This window comes from Chenopodium album, chromosome 8 (genome assembly GCF_948465745.1).
Source record: "Chenopodium album chromosome 8, dcCheAlbu1.1, whole genome shotgun sequence".
Taxonomy (NCBI): Eukaryota; Viridiplantae; Streptophyta; class Magnoliopsida; order Caryophyllales; family Amaranthaceae; genus Chenopodium; species Chenopodium album.
This window is the reverse complement of record NC_137841.1, coordinates 66,453,568-66,467,095: the sequence shown is the minus strand read 5'-3', so window position 1 is coordinate 66,467,095 and position 13,528 is coordinate 66,453,568. Positions and strand designations below refer to the sequence as shown.

Here is a 13,528-nt window from a genome sequence, read left to right as displayed (position 1 = left end):
CCTAATTAAATATATTATTCTCTTAAATGATATCTACGGAAAATATATCACACATATATTTTCCGATATCTCTAACACTACTCAAACAAAGGGTAAGCTAGAAATTGGGGATTATTAATTAAACAAAAGGCTCGACAATTCAGCCGCACCCCGAGCTGCCACCACATGACCACAACCACTGCTCAGCCGCGATGGGGTTTTAGTGTTCTACTTTCCTTGTACTTTGACAAAAAAAAAAAAAAAAAAAAAAAAAAAAAAAAAAAAAAAAAAACCAAGTGTTGAACACTTTTTTTTTTTTTTGACAGCTAAAACAAAGAGACCTAGTCTCCAAGCTTCAAAAGACCTGCAGACAAACAGTGAAAATAAGGCATAAGCAAATAAATTTTCCTAAGCAGAATTCTGGTTCTCTGAGCTCCTGTTTCCAATCCCTGCAGCCACCTGAGAACCTTTGGATGTTGACAGTAAATCTTAACATGGCAATAAAGATCGTCCAAAGCTGTATTGAGCCCTTTATAAATAGCAGCAAGCACACAGTTATCACCATCTTCATGATCACACAGTTCCTCGCCCTTGCTAGCCAAACCTGCATCATTTTCCAAAACCCAGCTCCAGCCTGTAAACTTGCCCTACTTCTTACACTTGCTGATCTTCAAAGTAGTAGTTTTGCACTTTCCTGTCCCAGCAATCAGGTCAAGATGATGGTTCTTATCAGAACTGATATGAAAAAAACCAGGAGGATAATCACTTTCCTGCTCCTGGTTACTGTCCTGCTCCTGCTTCTGAGAATTAAGAGCAACTCTGCTTTCCATGGACATAATAGCTGATCGAGGATTAGGCTTATAGTTTTTGAATATAGCACCATTCCTGGCCTCCCATATGCATTCAAATCCTGCAAAGAAAGTTTGCAAACTTCTTTCCATGTACTTGCCTTTGGTACCCAGCAACCTTAGCCAATTCTGAATCCAATCTTTGATTGGAATATTGTCTTGGAAATCCACATTGATACCCAGATTACAGCCTTTCCAAACATGTCTAGCAAAAAGACAGTCCCTAAATAAGTGCTCCACGGTTTCAAGATGTTGGCTGCTCTCATATTCATTGTCAAAGCAAAGTTGGCATAGGTGATTGTCTCCTAGACCCCTTCTTTTCCTTTCACATCCAACAAGCAATGCACCTTTGATAATTTTCCACAAAAAAGTTTTTTGCTTAAGAGATCCAGCATGTTTCCAGAATTGTTTCCAGAATCTGTTATTATCCAAACCCTTAGATTGATCTTGCCCAGAGCAATTCTTTAAGTCAAAAAGGAACCTGTAGCCACTCTTGACAGTGTAGACCCCAGCTCTATTTCCTTTCCAAACAACAGTATCATCATATCCTGCTTCCAGATGGTGAAATTGTTGGATTTGCAGCGTGGTGTTATCAGAAAACCACATCCTACACATATCTAAATCCCATTCACCATTCATGTTCACTAGTCTGCAAACATAGTCAGTTGAGATATTGTTTTGGTTCTTCCACTCTGGTGTCTTGCCCTTAACCCAGGGATGGTGAATTCTAGCTTTGCACCCATCACCTAAGGACCACATGCACCCTTGCTTAAGAACCTGCAAACCCCATTTGACTCCCTTCCACCCCCAAGTACCAGCACTTCTACTTTCCCAGCTGCAATCAAATAACTTGCCGTTATCAATCCCATATTTTGGGCAAAACACCTTACTAATGAGGGACTCATTGTCATGAATAATGCGCCACCCTTGTTTAGCTAGAAGAGCTTGATTAAAGAGTCTAGCATCCAAGATTCCCAACCCCCCTTTTTCCTTGGGTTGCGTGAGATGGTACCATTTCTTCCAGTGTACACCCTTGCCAGTCCTGTTCCCTAGCCACCAAAACTTGGCAACTATACTGTTAATCTTTTTAAGAATGTTGATAGAGCACTTAAACACAGATAAAACATAAGTACCCAAACTTGTTAGCACAGACTTAATAAGGGTAAGTCTCCCAGCATGAGATAAGAAAATTGAATTCCAAGCATTTAGCCTTTCTCTTACCCTGTCAATTAACCCACCAAAGATCTGCTGTTTGTTTACTCCAAAATCAGCTGGTATGCCAAGATACACACCAAATTTATTGCTCCTCTTAATGCCTAGCAGATCACTAAACCCAGTTACCTCATTATCATTCATGTTAGGACTAGAAAGGAGAACTGATTTTTCCTGGTTGATCACTTGACCTGAGGCCTTACAGTAGATGTTAAGCACCTCCCTTAACTTTTGCACATACCTCTCTTTGCCTTGTAAGAAGAAAACTGAGTCATCCGCAAAGAAAAGATGACTTATTTTAGGGGTTTTATGAGCAACACTTAGTCCCACAATGTTACCTCTTCCTTCCTCAATCTTAAGAAGACCAGACAGAGCTTCCATACAGAGAATAAATAGGTAGGGGGATAAGGGATCCCCTTGACGAAGGCCACATTTAGGGAGGAACTTATCTTGAGGAGAGCCATTTATAATTACAGATAACGAGACAGAACACACACAATTCATAATCGTTCTAACCATCAAATCAGGCAGCCCAAATTTAATTAGAACTTCCTTTAAGAAATCCCACCTAATTCTATCGTAGGCTTTACTCATATCTGTTTTAACAGCAAGCTTCCCTTTCACCCCTTTTTTAGTCTTTCTGATACATTCTAGCTATTCATGTCCTATTAAAATGTTATCAGAAATAGGAAATGGATTGCTAGAATGTATCAGAAAGACTAAAAAAGGGGTGAAAGGGAGGCCATAAGGCACTCAAATTTCATTCATAGAGGAATCCGAAACCAAAAAGGGAACAATACAGTCTGGAAAATTACTAAACCAAAAGCGACAATTAGTGTCACATGGAAGGCAATGAGCCAACTCATGTGCAACCTTATTACCCTCTCTACGAATGAAACTCCAATCTACATACTCTAGCAAAGAACACACATGATAGATATCATCCAAAATAAGGTGAAAGCTACTCCACCCCTTCTCTTGCGATCGAATTGCATTCACTAACTCCAAACAATCAGTTTCCACTACCAATCTTCGAAAGCCACCATCAACAGTCGCGCGTAGCCCCAGGAACATAGCCTTTGCTTCAGCTATTAATGGCTCCCATCTGTCCTCAACGCGCCAAGTAGCAGCGAATTCGGCCTCACCCCTGTCATTCCTCACAACAGCTCCAGCCATCGAACCAACCCCCGCTTCCACCCCTGCATCAATATTCGGCTTATGCAACCCCATACTAGGAGCTTTCCTCCTCTGTCTTGCTGGCCTCCTACCTAACACCACCACATCATCCTTTTGGAGCTCCAAAAGGCCTTTTCTCTTTATATAGTAGTATAGATTATTATTATTAGTATTATTATTATTATTATTATTATTATTATTATTATTAAAAATTACTTTTTTTTCAAATTATATACTTCCTCCTTTTTTTGCTGCATTACTTTTTTTTTTTTTGAAACAAATTAGTTCATTAATAAAAAGTCATTTGGCATCTACAAATGAAATCTAAATTAACAAATACATAAAATTGAATCAAATTGGGTTTTTCTTCATCAGAGCTACAATCGTTGAAAAGATCTTGCACTGTGGTACATCTCTCGCACACATCGCTGGAATATACAGCTTTTTCGGAGAGACGGTCTAACGATTTGTAGTAGCCGTAAGGATGGTTCTCATCTAATTCGCCTGAACGCATTTAAAAATTTGACAACCGTTGCGATCCCGATCGAACAAATCTTTACCAAAGAACTGACAATAGAGCAAAAGATGATTACTTTTTTGATGAACCCTAACACACAAATAACCCTAAACAAAAACAAACAACTAAACTTACAAAAACTAACGACTCCACCATAGGGAGACGGACGAATATATACATTACTTGTGTAGATTTATTGAAACCCAAATTGCCAAACTAAATAAAATTAAATGAAAAGGGTCGGAAATAGTCTAATTTTCAAGCCTAAACGGCCAAGATTTTGAAGAAACCCTAGAAGAGAAGAGGAGATGAGATGAGAAACCCCAGTTTTTTCAATTCAACTTACTTCTCCTTTTTGTTGCATTACTTTCTTAATTTAACTCCTACCACACCATCTCCATTTATTTTTTCTCTCTACCTCTATCTACTCCAAAAATTGCTTAAAAGTCCACAAAAATAAAAGTGATGCAACTAAAAAAATAAAACGAAGGAAGTATTACTTAATAATTCCCTTACTACCTAAATTATATATTCTGAATAAACAAAGGGTATATTCAAACACCCTATATAATACACATTTAAAAAAAAAAAAAAAAACAAATAAACTTTGACCTTATTTTTTTGGTGGGGGAATGTATAAAAAAAATAATTTATTTTGAAATATGTTGTTAAGTACTAGCAGGTATTATTACAAAATTTCACAATCTTAAGTTCTATATACTTTTTTTGATAATATTTAATTATATACTTAAGGTCAAACTAGTACATTGATGATATATGTCTTAAAGTTGATAGTATCACGTGGGATGAAGGGGGTACTTTATATGAAAGTACGAGTAATCTATTTACTATAAAGCACATTTGGTCTAGCAAATTGATTTGTTATCTCATACTGGTTGTGCATTTGTGGTATAAAATATTATAGATACTTTAAGGGCCTGTTCACATTTATTTAATTTAAGCTCCAATCAGTTCTGTTCAATTTAGCTCCTAATTTCCTTCTCTCATAAAATATTCATTTCAGCTCAACTCAACTCAGTTCAGTTCAGCTCCAATCAGTTCAGTTCAGTTCAGTTAAGCTCTAATCAGTTCAATTCAACAGAGGGTGGAAATTCCCTCTTTGCTTCTATGTATTTATATATTTTTTTTTCCTTTTTAATTTGGGAAATTACTATGTTTTTCATATTCTTATTCAAATTTTTAGTTATTTCATTTTAAAAAAATAAATATATTGTGTGGTGCATAAATTTAAACCATCACTATCTCCAACAGATGTTAGATTTCATTTTAAGGAGCCAAATTGGAGGGTCAATTACATCCCTCATACGACTCATACCCGGTGCTTCATAGCAAAAAGATGATAAATACATGTCCAATACATGGTTTCTAACTATATAGTACAAGGGCAAATTTAATGGTAGTTTTAAGGATTTTTTTGTGTCACACTAAAAGACATGGTGAAGTTTTCGTATTAAATGTAAGCTTCTACTTGTTTAGTGAAAATATTCCAAGCTTAATTTGTTTCAAACATGATATGATTTACCGAGTAGAAGAAAATTAAGTTTCGAACTTTATTTTCCTTTATACGATTTCTCAAAAGTGAAACTAGGCATTGAGATGAATATGAATTTAGTTTGGCTTGGCTTAGGCATGACACTAGCATATTGCATGCGTTGAGGGCCTTGAAAGCACAAGCAAAACTTAAGGCATGCCTTTGACCCAATAAAACTCAATAATGCAAATTCCCACTCAATAATGCAAATTCAACACAACAACCCTGGCACTATTTTACTAGAATTTGTTATATACACCCTAGACCCCTAGTGCACCATACACTCAGAGTTATTTGCTCATTTAATCAACAAATGACCAAATAATAAATTTACTCATTTGTTGATTAAATGAGTAAATGACCTTGGGTGCACATAATAGGCTCTCCTATTTCACTATGTGCCCAATAACTAACTAGCTTGACAACTAGGGGTGAGCAAAAATTCCGGGTACCTGGAATTGGAACGGGAACCGGTTAGGAACCGACGGGTTGAGAACCGGAATTGGACCCAGTGGTTCCAATTCCGGGTAATAAATTAAGGACCCGGTTATAACCAATTCCAATTCCAATTCTCAACTTTATGGAACCGGAACCAGTTAGGTACCCGGTTACCTTTTTTTTTTTTTTTTTTTTTTTTTGAAGGAACCCGGTTTCCTAATATATGCTAAACTAAATAAATTTTAAATAATAAAAATATGTTGAATATATCTAATTTGTAAATTAAAAAAAGTATTATTAATACCTAACATAAATTCAAAATAGCTTAATGCATATATAAATATAAGCATTAAACGCTAAAAAGGAACCAAACTAAAATAAGAAGGGAAAATTACTTTAAATAAACCAATCTTTCCTCCATTCTCCCAAAATAAACCAACCTTTGGATTATTCTAGAATAATCCAACCTTTATACCCCTTCCTCCCAAAATGAACCAAAGTGACCGATCACCTAAACAACCGGTCATCTCTTTCTCTCTTCTTCCTCCCACCATTTGCCATCATCTTCATCCATTACCACCACCCAAAGCTCCATTTGCTGCCCCTCTTATCCAGCACCTCCATGCCACGATGCCACCACACACCAACCCCCTCACAGCTTCCCCTGCCATCACCGCCCAACCCACACACCAACTCCCCTGCTCCATTTCCAAACAACAGCAACACACATTGCAACAAACAACAGCATCACCATCCTCACATTAAAGCCACCTAGAAGCAGCACCACCTCACAAAAATTCCAGCAGCCCTTCTCACAAACAAACCCAACCAAACAACACCAACAACAACCCCTCAAATCGTCCTACACCACCTCACATCAACCAACACATCATACTCCCTCCGATCGCACTCCAGACCGCCACCAATCTGCCATAAATAAGCTTCTCCCTCACTTCACTACACCAACAATAACAACCCACAACCAATTCACAGCAAATTCAATCTCAATTATTAATTTATGTTGTGATTTGTCTCAAATACGGGGAGGTGAAGGGAGGGTTGGTTGGGTTTCCGTTGTGGGTGGGAATCGGAATTACGGTAGAGAAGGTTGGGGTTTGAACCGCCGGCTAAGGAGGGTGGGTTTGCGGGTAGTTTTGGGGGAAGGGGTGTGTTTTTCGGTGGGCTTGAAGCGTTAGGGGGCTAAGGGCTTGTTCATATTTACTGAACTGAGCTGAGCTGAACTGAACTGATTGGAGTTGAACTGAACTGAACTAAACTGAACTGAATTGATTAGAGCTGAACTGAACTGAACTGAACTGTTTGGAGCTGAACTGAACTGAACTGAACTGAAAATAAGTAAATATGAACAGGCCCTAAGGGGTACGGTGGACTATGGTGGTGATGGGGGAAGAGAGAGTAAGAAGGTGATGGGTGGTTTTTTTTTTTTTAGTAAAAAAAAAAGTAAATTAACAAAAAAAAAACCAATCATGAAGTGCCACGTAGCACGTATTACCGGTTGTATCGGATAGGTGACCTGCAAGGTACAATATGGGAAGATGGGGTATAAAGGTTGGAATAATCCAAAGGTTGGTTTATTTTGGGAGAATGGAGCAAAAGTTAGTTTATTTAAAGTAAATTTTCCAAATAAGAATTATAATTTGTATTATATTTTAACAATTATATACATAAATGGGTACCCGGAACCGGAACCGGTACCCGATGGTTCCAATACCAATTCCTAAATTTTAGGACCCGGTTGAATCAATTCCAATTCCGAATCCGAATTTTAGGACCCGATTCCAACCAATTCCAAGTCCGGGTCCTAAAATTTTGACCGGGTACCCGATTTGCTCACCCCTTGCCAACATGACCTACAGTCATCGTTAAGAGCATCCCCATCAATGAGCATTTTTTTGCTCTTGAGCAAAAATGGTGAGCAAAAATGGTAGAAGATGTTCCCCATCAATGAGCATATTGAAAAATGCTCATGAGCAAAATGAAAATTGCTCATAGGATGAGCATTTTTTAAGATGAATAGTAATCATGTGGGGTCCACAATACAAGTAAAAAAAAGAATTAAAAATAATATAGTAGAGAGAAATATAAAAGGGTATTAGTAAAAGTAAGAGAGAAGATGTACTAGAGAGAGAATGGGGAAGAATTTTTTTTTTTTGATCATTGGTGGGATAAAAATATAATCACAAAAATGCTCATGGATTGAAAGAGAGAGAAAGTGGGTAGAGAGAGAATGAGGAAACCAATTTTTGCTCATTGGTGGGAATGCTCTAACAGAGTTAAATGAAAAATGAGCGTTGTAAAAATGAGAGGAGCAGTACATAAGTGAGGAAATAAGGACATGAGATCGTCTAGATGCACGTGCACATACACACAACAAAATAAAATAAAATAAAAAAAAAAATCATTATCAGTCTTTAAAATAGATTATTATCTTCAATTGTTCTCAAGTATATATTCTCTTTCTTCTGAAAATGAATTAACCTGCCGGTAAAGCTATTAATCCCATGACCCTTTCACCTTTTCATTAGATTGGCCAACTTCTCTAAGGTTTGAAGAACCTGAACAAACCAGCAGCTTCTCTTATCTGTGAAAACTCAACATAAAAGACCTGAACTACGATAAAGAGATCTTGAACTACAAAATAATTCATAGGGAAGCACTCGAAGAAGTATCAGCATTTTCATCCCTTTCTTATAAGTTCAGGATATCCCCTTTCTTAAAAGTTCAGGATATCCAGTTTAAATTCTCTCCCACCAACTACAACTATCCTTTTCTTTAAGTACCTGAGCGTACTGTTAAGGTTTTTTTAGGAATTGAACAACTAAATATGGTCTTATCATTACCTTTTCTAATGTTCATTTATTATGAAATTCCAGATGAGAAGATACACTTGAGAACAATTGAAGATAGTTTACACACCAATTTACCAAACAGAACATCGATCAAGGATGGCAGAAGAAAGAGATATAGAAATCATCACAAGCCACCGAATAAATTACAGAGCAACAGTAACAACAGAGAAACTCTAGAAGGCATACATATTTCCTAGCACACAATTCTAAATCATAATTTCATAATATAAGAACATTAAAATTTCATAGTTCCAATACTTCCAAAGTTCCAATCTCTAAAGAAGCCAATTTACTAAACACCAACAAAAAAATCAAATCTATACTTAGGGTCTGTTCTCATTGATTGAAATTAGCTGAGCTGAACTTAACTTAATAATTAGTGATTTTTAACTACGGATTAGTGATCTTTGATTATTTATTGATTATTTATTACTATATATATGTGTATATACATATGTACATATTAAAATATTTATGAAAAATATACTTTATAATTATAATAGTGAATTGCTAAATCGCGTCCGGTATTTACCAGGTAACGTCCGTATTTTAACACGATCTTACAAACATGCCCCCTTTTAATTTTACCCTAATTTACTATTACCCTAATTTACTTCTACCCCTTATAAATTTACCCTATTTTATTTTCACCACACCGGCCACCAAACAGCCACCACCACCAGGCGCCATCCACCATCCACGACTTGAATTTTTTTTTTTTTTTAAAGAAAAAACTTTTGTCAACAACAATTTGCACAAGGGGTGAATGGACGAGTTTACGGAATTGCAGTCGCCGCCGGAGAGGTCACCTGTGCGTACGGAATCGGTGAATTTTTAGACTTTTTTTTTTTTTCGTAATTGCCAGAGGAACGCCTGATATTTTAGAATCTACCTAAAAACATTCTAAAATTTCAGGCGTTCCTACCTGTGTTCGCCTGAAATTTTAGAATGTTCCACGGTAGATTCTAAAATTTCAGGCATTCCTCTGGCTTCATATTTGAAACGCTTAGAAATGTAGTCTCATCCATAGGACATACTAAATTATCAGACGAATAATGGTAGGATCGTCTGAAATTTTAGAATGTACCACGAAAGATTCTAAAATATTAGGCGTTTCTCCCGTGGTACATTCAAACTTTTCAGGCGTTTCCTGTCTGTTTTGATTTTATTATTATTAGGTTATTTAAATATTATTATATCATTATTATTATATGATTTCATGGGTTCTTAAGTAGTTTGTTTTGTGGTTATAGGATTCAGAATTAGAAAATGGCGGTAATGGTGTGAATTACAGTGGCCATTTTCAAACTGACACTGTGTTTCCTACTTTTGATGCTGCTGTTGAATGGGCGAAAGATATTTCGCGAACAATCGGATTTTTATTCGTCTCATCGTCGTACAAAAAAACCACCGATGGTCGGCCGTATCGATATTTGGCTTGCGATCGCAGTCGAAAGAAAAGGCCAAGAGATTTGGAGAATGTGATTCACAAGGACACTAAAACTAAGTCCGTTGGGTGTCCTTTCTACATCAAGATTTATTATGAGAGAAGCACCAATGGTTGGAGGATCCGTGCTAAAAATGATGTAACCGGCACCCATAATCATCCATTCATTGTGTATCCTGAAGGTCATCGACAAATCAGCGGTCTTAGTGCAGGTGCAAAACAGGTTGTGCGTAACTTAACGAGGTCAAAGGTTGCGCCTCGTAATATCATGACAACCATTATTGAGCAATTTCCTGAAGATCATCCAAACATCAGGCATATCTACAATTGTAGAAGTGACATTAGAATGGAGGAGTCTGAAGGAAGAGGAGTGGTTCAACAATTTCTGCATTTGGCTAGAGAGATTCGCTACATTTACTGGGTTATGGTTGATGACATCGGCGTTTTACAGCATGCATTCATGGTGCATCCGATCACGTGCAACTTGTTACGCACATATTCGTACGTGATTGGTATGGACTCTACATACAAGACAAACAGATACGGCATGCCATTCTTTGAGATAGTTGGGGTTACACCGACAAATCAAAATTTTCTTATTGGATATGTCTTCATGAGAAACGAGACACAGGCTAGTTATCGATGGGTGCTTCAGAGATTGAGGGATTTGATTGGATACTAACGGGAGCCATCAGTGTTCTTAACTGACCGTGAGCTTGGACTTTGTGCAGCATTGAAAGCTGAGTTTCCCCACACTACGCATTTACTTTGTAGGTGGCACATTAATAAGGACGTTGAAGCTTATGTGACTGGATTGTTCAAGGACAAGACGGTGGGTGCAAAGTTCAAAAATGGTAGATGGAATCGAGTCATGAATGCTACATCTGAGCCGGAATATGAGTTAGCCTTGCAGAGATTGAAAACAAGTTGGGCTCGGTATCCGAAAGTTGTGGAATACGTTGAGACTACCTGGCTCCCTCATAAAGAGAAATTTGTGACGTGTTGGACGAACAGAGTTCTGCACTTTGGTAATGTTTGTACATGTAGGGTTGAGAGTCAGCACTCGGCAGTCAAGAGTTGGATGGAATCATCAACTGGTTCTTTGGATACGGTATGGGCTCGAGTACATTGCCAGATTGGAAATCAGATTGTTGGAATACGTAACGCTTTAGAGGCTAGTAGATCTAAAGTAGGTGAGAAGTACAGGCACATGCCGTTGCAGCGGCTGAATCAAAAGGTTTCTCATCATTGTTTGTCTGTTCTTTACGATGAGATAGAAAGAATGAGAGGGTTAAGTTATGAGGTGGATGAGCGTTGCGGTTGTGCTCTACGGATCACCCATGGGATACCGTATGAGTACAGGCACATACCGATTGCAAATGTTTGGTACCGGGCTCGTGAACCTAGCGTTATTGGATGGGAGCAACGATACCAACATAGAATTAGTTTGTGGGAAAGATTAGTCGCAACTTGATAGATGTAATGCGTTGATTTCTTTTGTCTGCACTTTGATTATTATTATTATTATTATTATCATCATTATTATTATTATTATTATTATTATTATTATTATTATTATTATTATTATTATTATTATTATTATTATTATTATTATTATTATTATTATTATTATTATTATTATTATTATTATTATTATTATTATTATTATTATTATTATTATTATTATTATTATTATTATTATTATAAGTTAGCATGCCAAAAATAATTATTAAAAAAACACTAACAAGTAAAGTGCTAATGTCCGTACAAATATTAAAAGTGTCCGATTACAATCATAAAAACAAAATAATAAAAGTGTCCAACTAACAATTAAACTGTTCAACTAAGAATAAAATTGTCTAGCGTAACTCAAATCATAACCCACGCATAACATCCCAATCACGAAGGGCCTGTGTAGCCATGGCCTTAGTCTCACGGGACATTGGCCCATGCGACTCAGCTAGTGCACGCTGTGTGAAATCAACGAAGCGTCCAACCCACTGTAAACAATATAAAATGTTTAAAAAATCAATACAATTAATAAAATACTAGATAATAAATACAAGGCTAAAGGAAAATGTACTTACATAATCAGTATTAGTCCTCTCGGGAAGACCGTGACCCTGAGGTACGTCAGGGGGTGACACACGAGGGTGAGAGTATCTGACCAACCATGGAATGTAATCGTCCGTGCATGTAGGACTGCCGCGACTGAGTCTAGTGTAGCGAGCCACTGGTAGACAATACGCAGCAAATGGAATAAAGCTCTCCCACATGTGTATGGACGTCTCAGCCGGGAACTCAACACTATACATCTTAACCTTCTTCGGTCTCTTGGCCTTCTCGGGCCTAATGGGGTACCTAGGTATACCTTGTACTAACCCAAGCTGTCTGACAACTCGATCAGGCATATACGGCTCAATGATGTTGCGATACCGTAAAAATCCCGAGAACAACGTCGTAGGAACAACACTGGCAGGGTCAGGTCCGTAAGGCAGCCAGTTTATCTGCATAATCAAACAATAAATTAGTCACATAAGAGTAACGCGATACAAATCACAACTAAATAATAAATTTCATATTTACCTCAATGTCAGTCAACACGTCAAGTCGAGCACGAAAAGCATAAAGCCGATCTGGGCTCTTCGGTGGCGAACCAACATCCCATAACAATGCACGTGGACGTCCAGGCTCCCTAGTCAGAGTGCCCTGCTGAGGGCGAAAGCATGGAAAATACTCATAAATCCACGCTTGAAGAAGCGTGAGACAACCAGAGATGGAATCACAATCTGCCCGTGAGGCCTGCCCCAACTGACGGTACAAATACGCTAAAGTAGCAGAGCCCCATGAGTAGGAACTAGTGACAAATGTACCCTCGACAGGCTGAAGCTCATGGATGATGGAGGGATGAAGTCTATTACCACTCTTGTCCACAAAGAGTGATGAACCTAGTAAAATCCACAAAAAGGACACCACGTAGATCTCAAGGGGCCTCTCAACATTGAAGGTCGTCTCGAGGACCCTCGAAGAAAGCGCGCCACTAGGCGCATAAGTGGGTTTACGTAGCTCCTCGACAGGCAAATCCATCATGAACGCACAATACTGTCGTAACTGTAGGGGGTCCATAACAGTAGAAACCATAGTACCATCTACAGAGATCCCAAGGATATGATACACGTCATGTAACATGATAGTCATCTCACCGAACGGCAAATGAAAGCTGTTAGTGTCTGGCTGCCATCTCTCCACGAATGCTGAAATCAAGGGCCAGTCGAGGTGCTGATACATAATACCAGGAAGATGTGATAGCCCGCTCTGATCTATCGGGGCTAATGTCTCTGGTAATAACGACTGTCGCAACTGATCTAGTGCAGTGCACATCTTTCTCCTACTCATACATCTCAAAACACCTCGCTCCACACCACCCCAAATTGCAGCTGCAACATGACCACCATAGCTAGGAATAACACTACCATCCTCTGGACCACC

At 38.0% G+C, this 13,528-nt stretch overlaps 3 protein-coding genes across 3 annotated transcripts; 1 reads left to right on the top strand and 2 right to left on the bottom strand.

The window, feature by feature from the left end:
• Positions 1-320: 320 nt before the first annotated feature.
• Positions 321-2,633, bottom strand: LOC145555362 (uncharacterized). The gene is made up of 2 exons (XM_081617107.1): positions 638-2,633; positions 321-583 (listed from the first exon to the last, which is right to left on the bottom strand). The coding sequence occupies exons 1-2, from the start codon at positions 2,631-2,633 to the stop codon at positions 321-323; spliced, it is 2,259 nt and encodes a 752-aa protein (XP_081473233.1).
• A 159-nt stretch (positions 2,634-2,792) lies between these two features.
• LOC145555360 (uncharacterized) lies at positions 2,793-3,269 on the bottom strand. Its single transcript, XM_081617106.1, has one exon. It carries the CDS (start codon positions 3,267-3,269, stop codon positions 2,793-2,795), a length of 477 nt encoding a protein of 158 aa, XP_081473232.1.
• A 6,089-nt stretch (positions 3,270-9,358) lies between these two features.
• Positions 9,359-11,513, top strand: LOC145555359 (protein FAR1-RELATED SEQUENCE 5-like). Its single transcript, XM_081617105.1, has 3 exons — positions 9,359-9,418; positions 9,846-10,674; positions 10,771-11,513. The coding sequence occupies exons 1-3, from the start codon at positions 9,359-9,361 to the stop codon at positions 11,511-11,513; spliced, it is 1,632 nt and encodes a 543-aa protein (XP_081473231.1).
• The last annotated feature ends 2,015 nt before the right edge of the window (positions 11,514-13,528 follow it).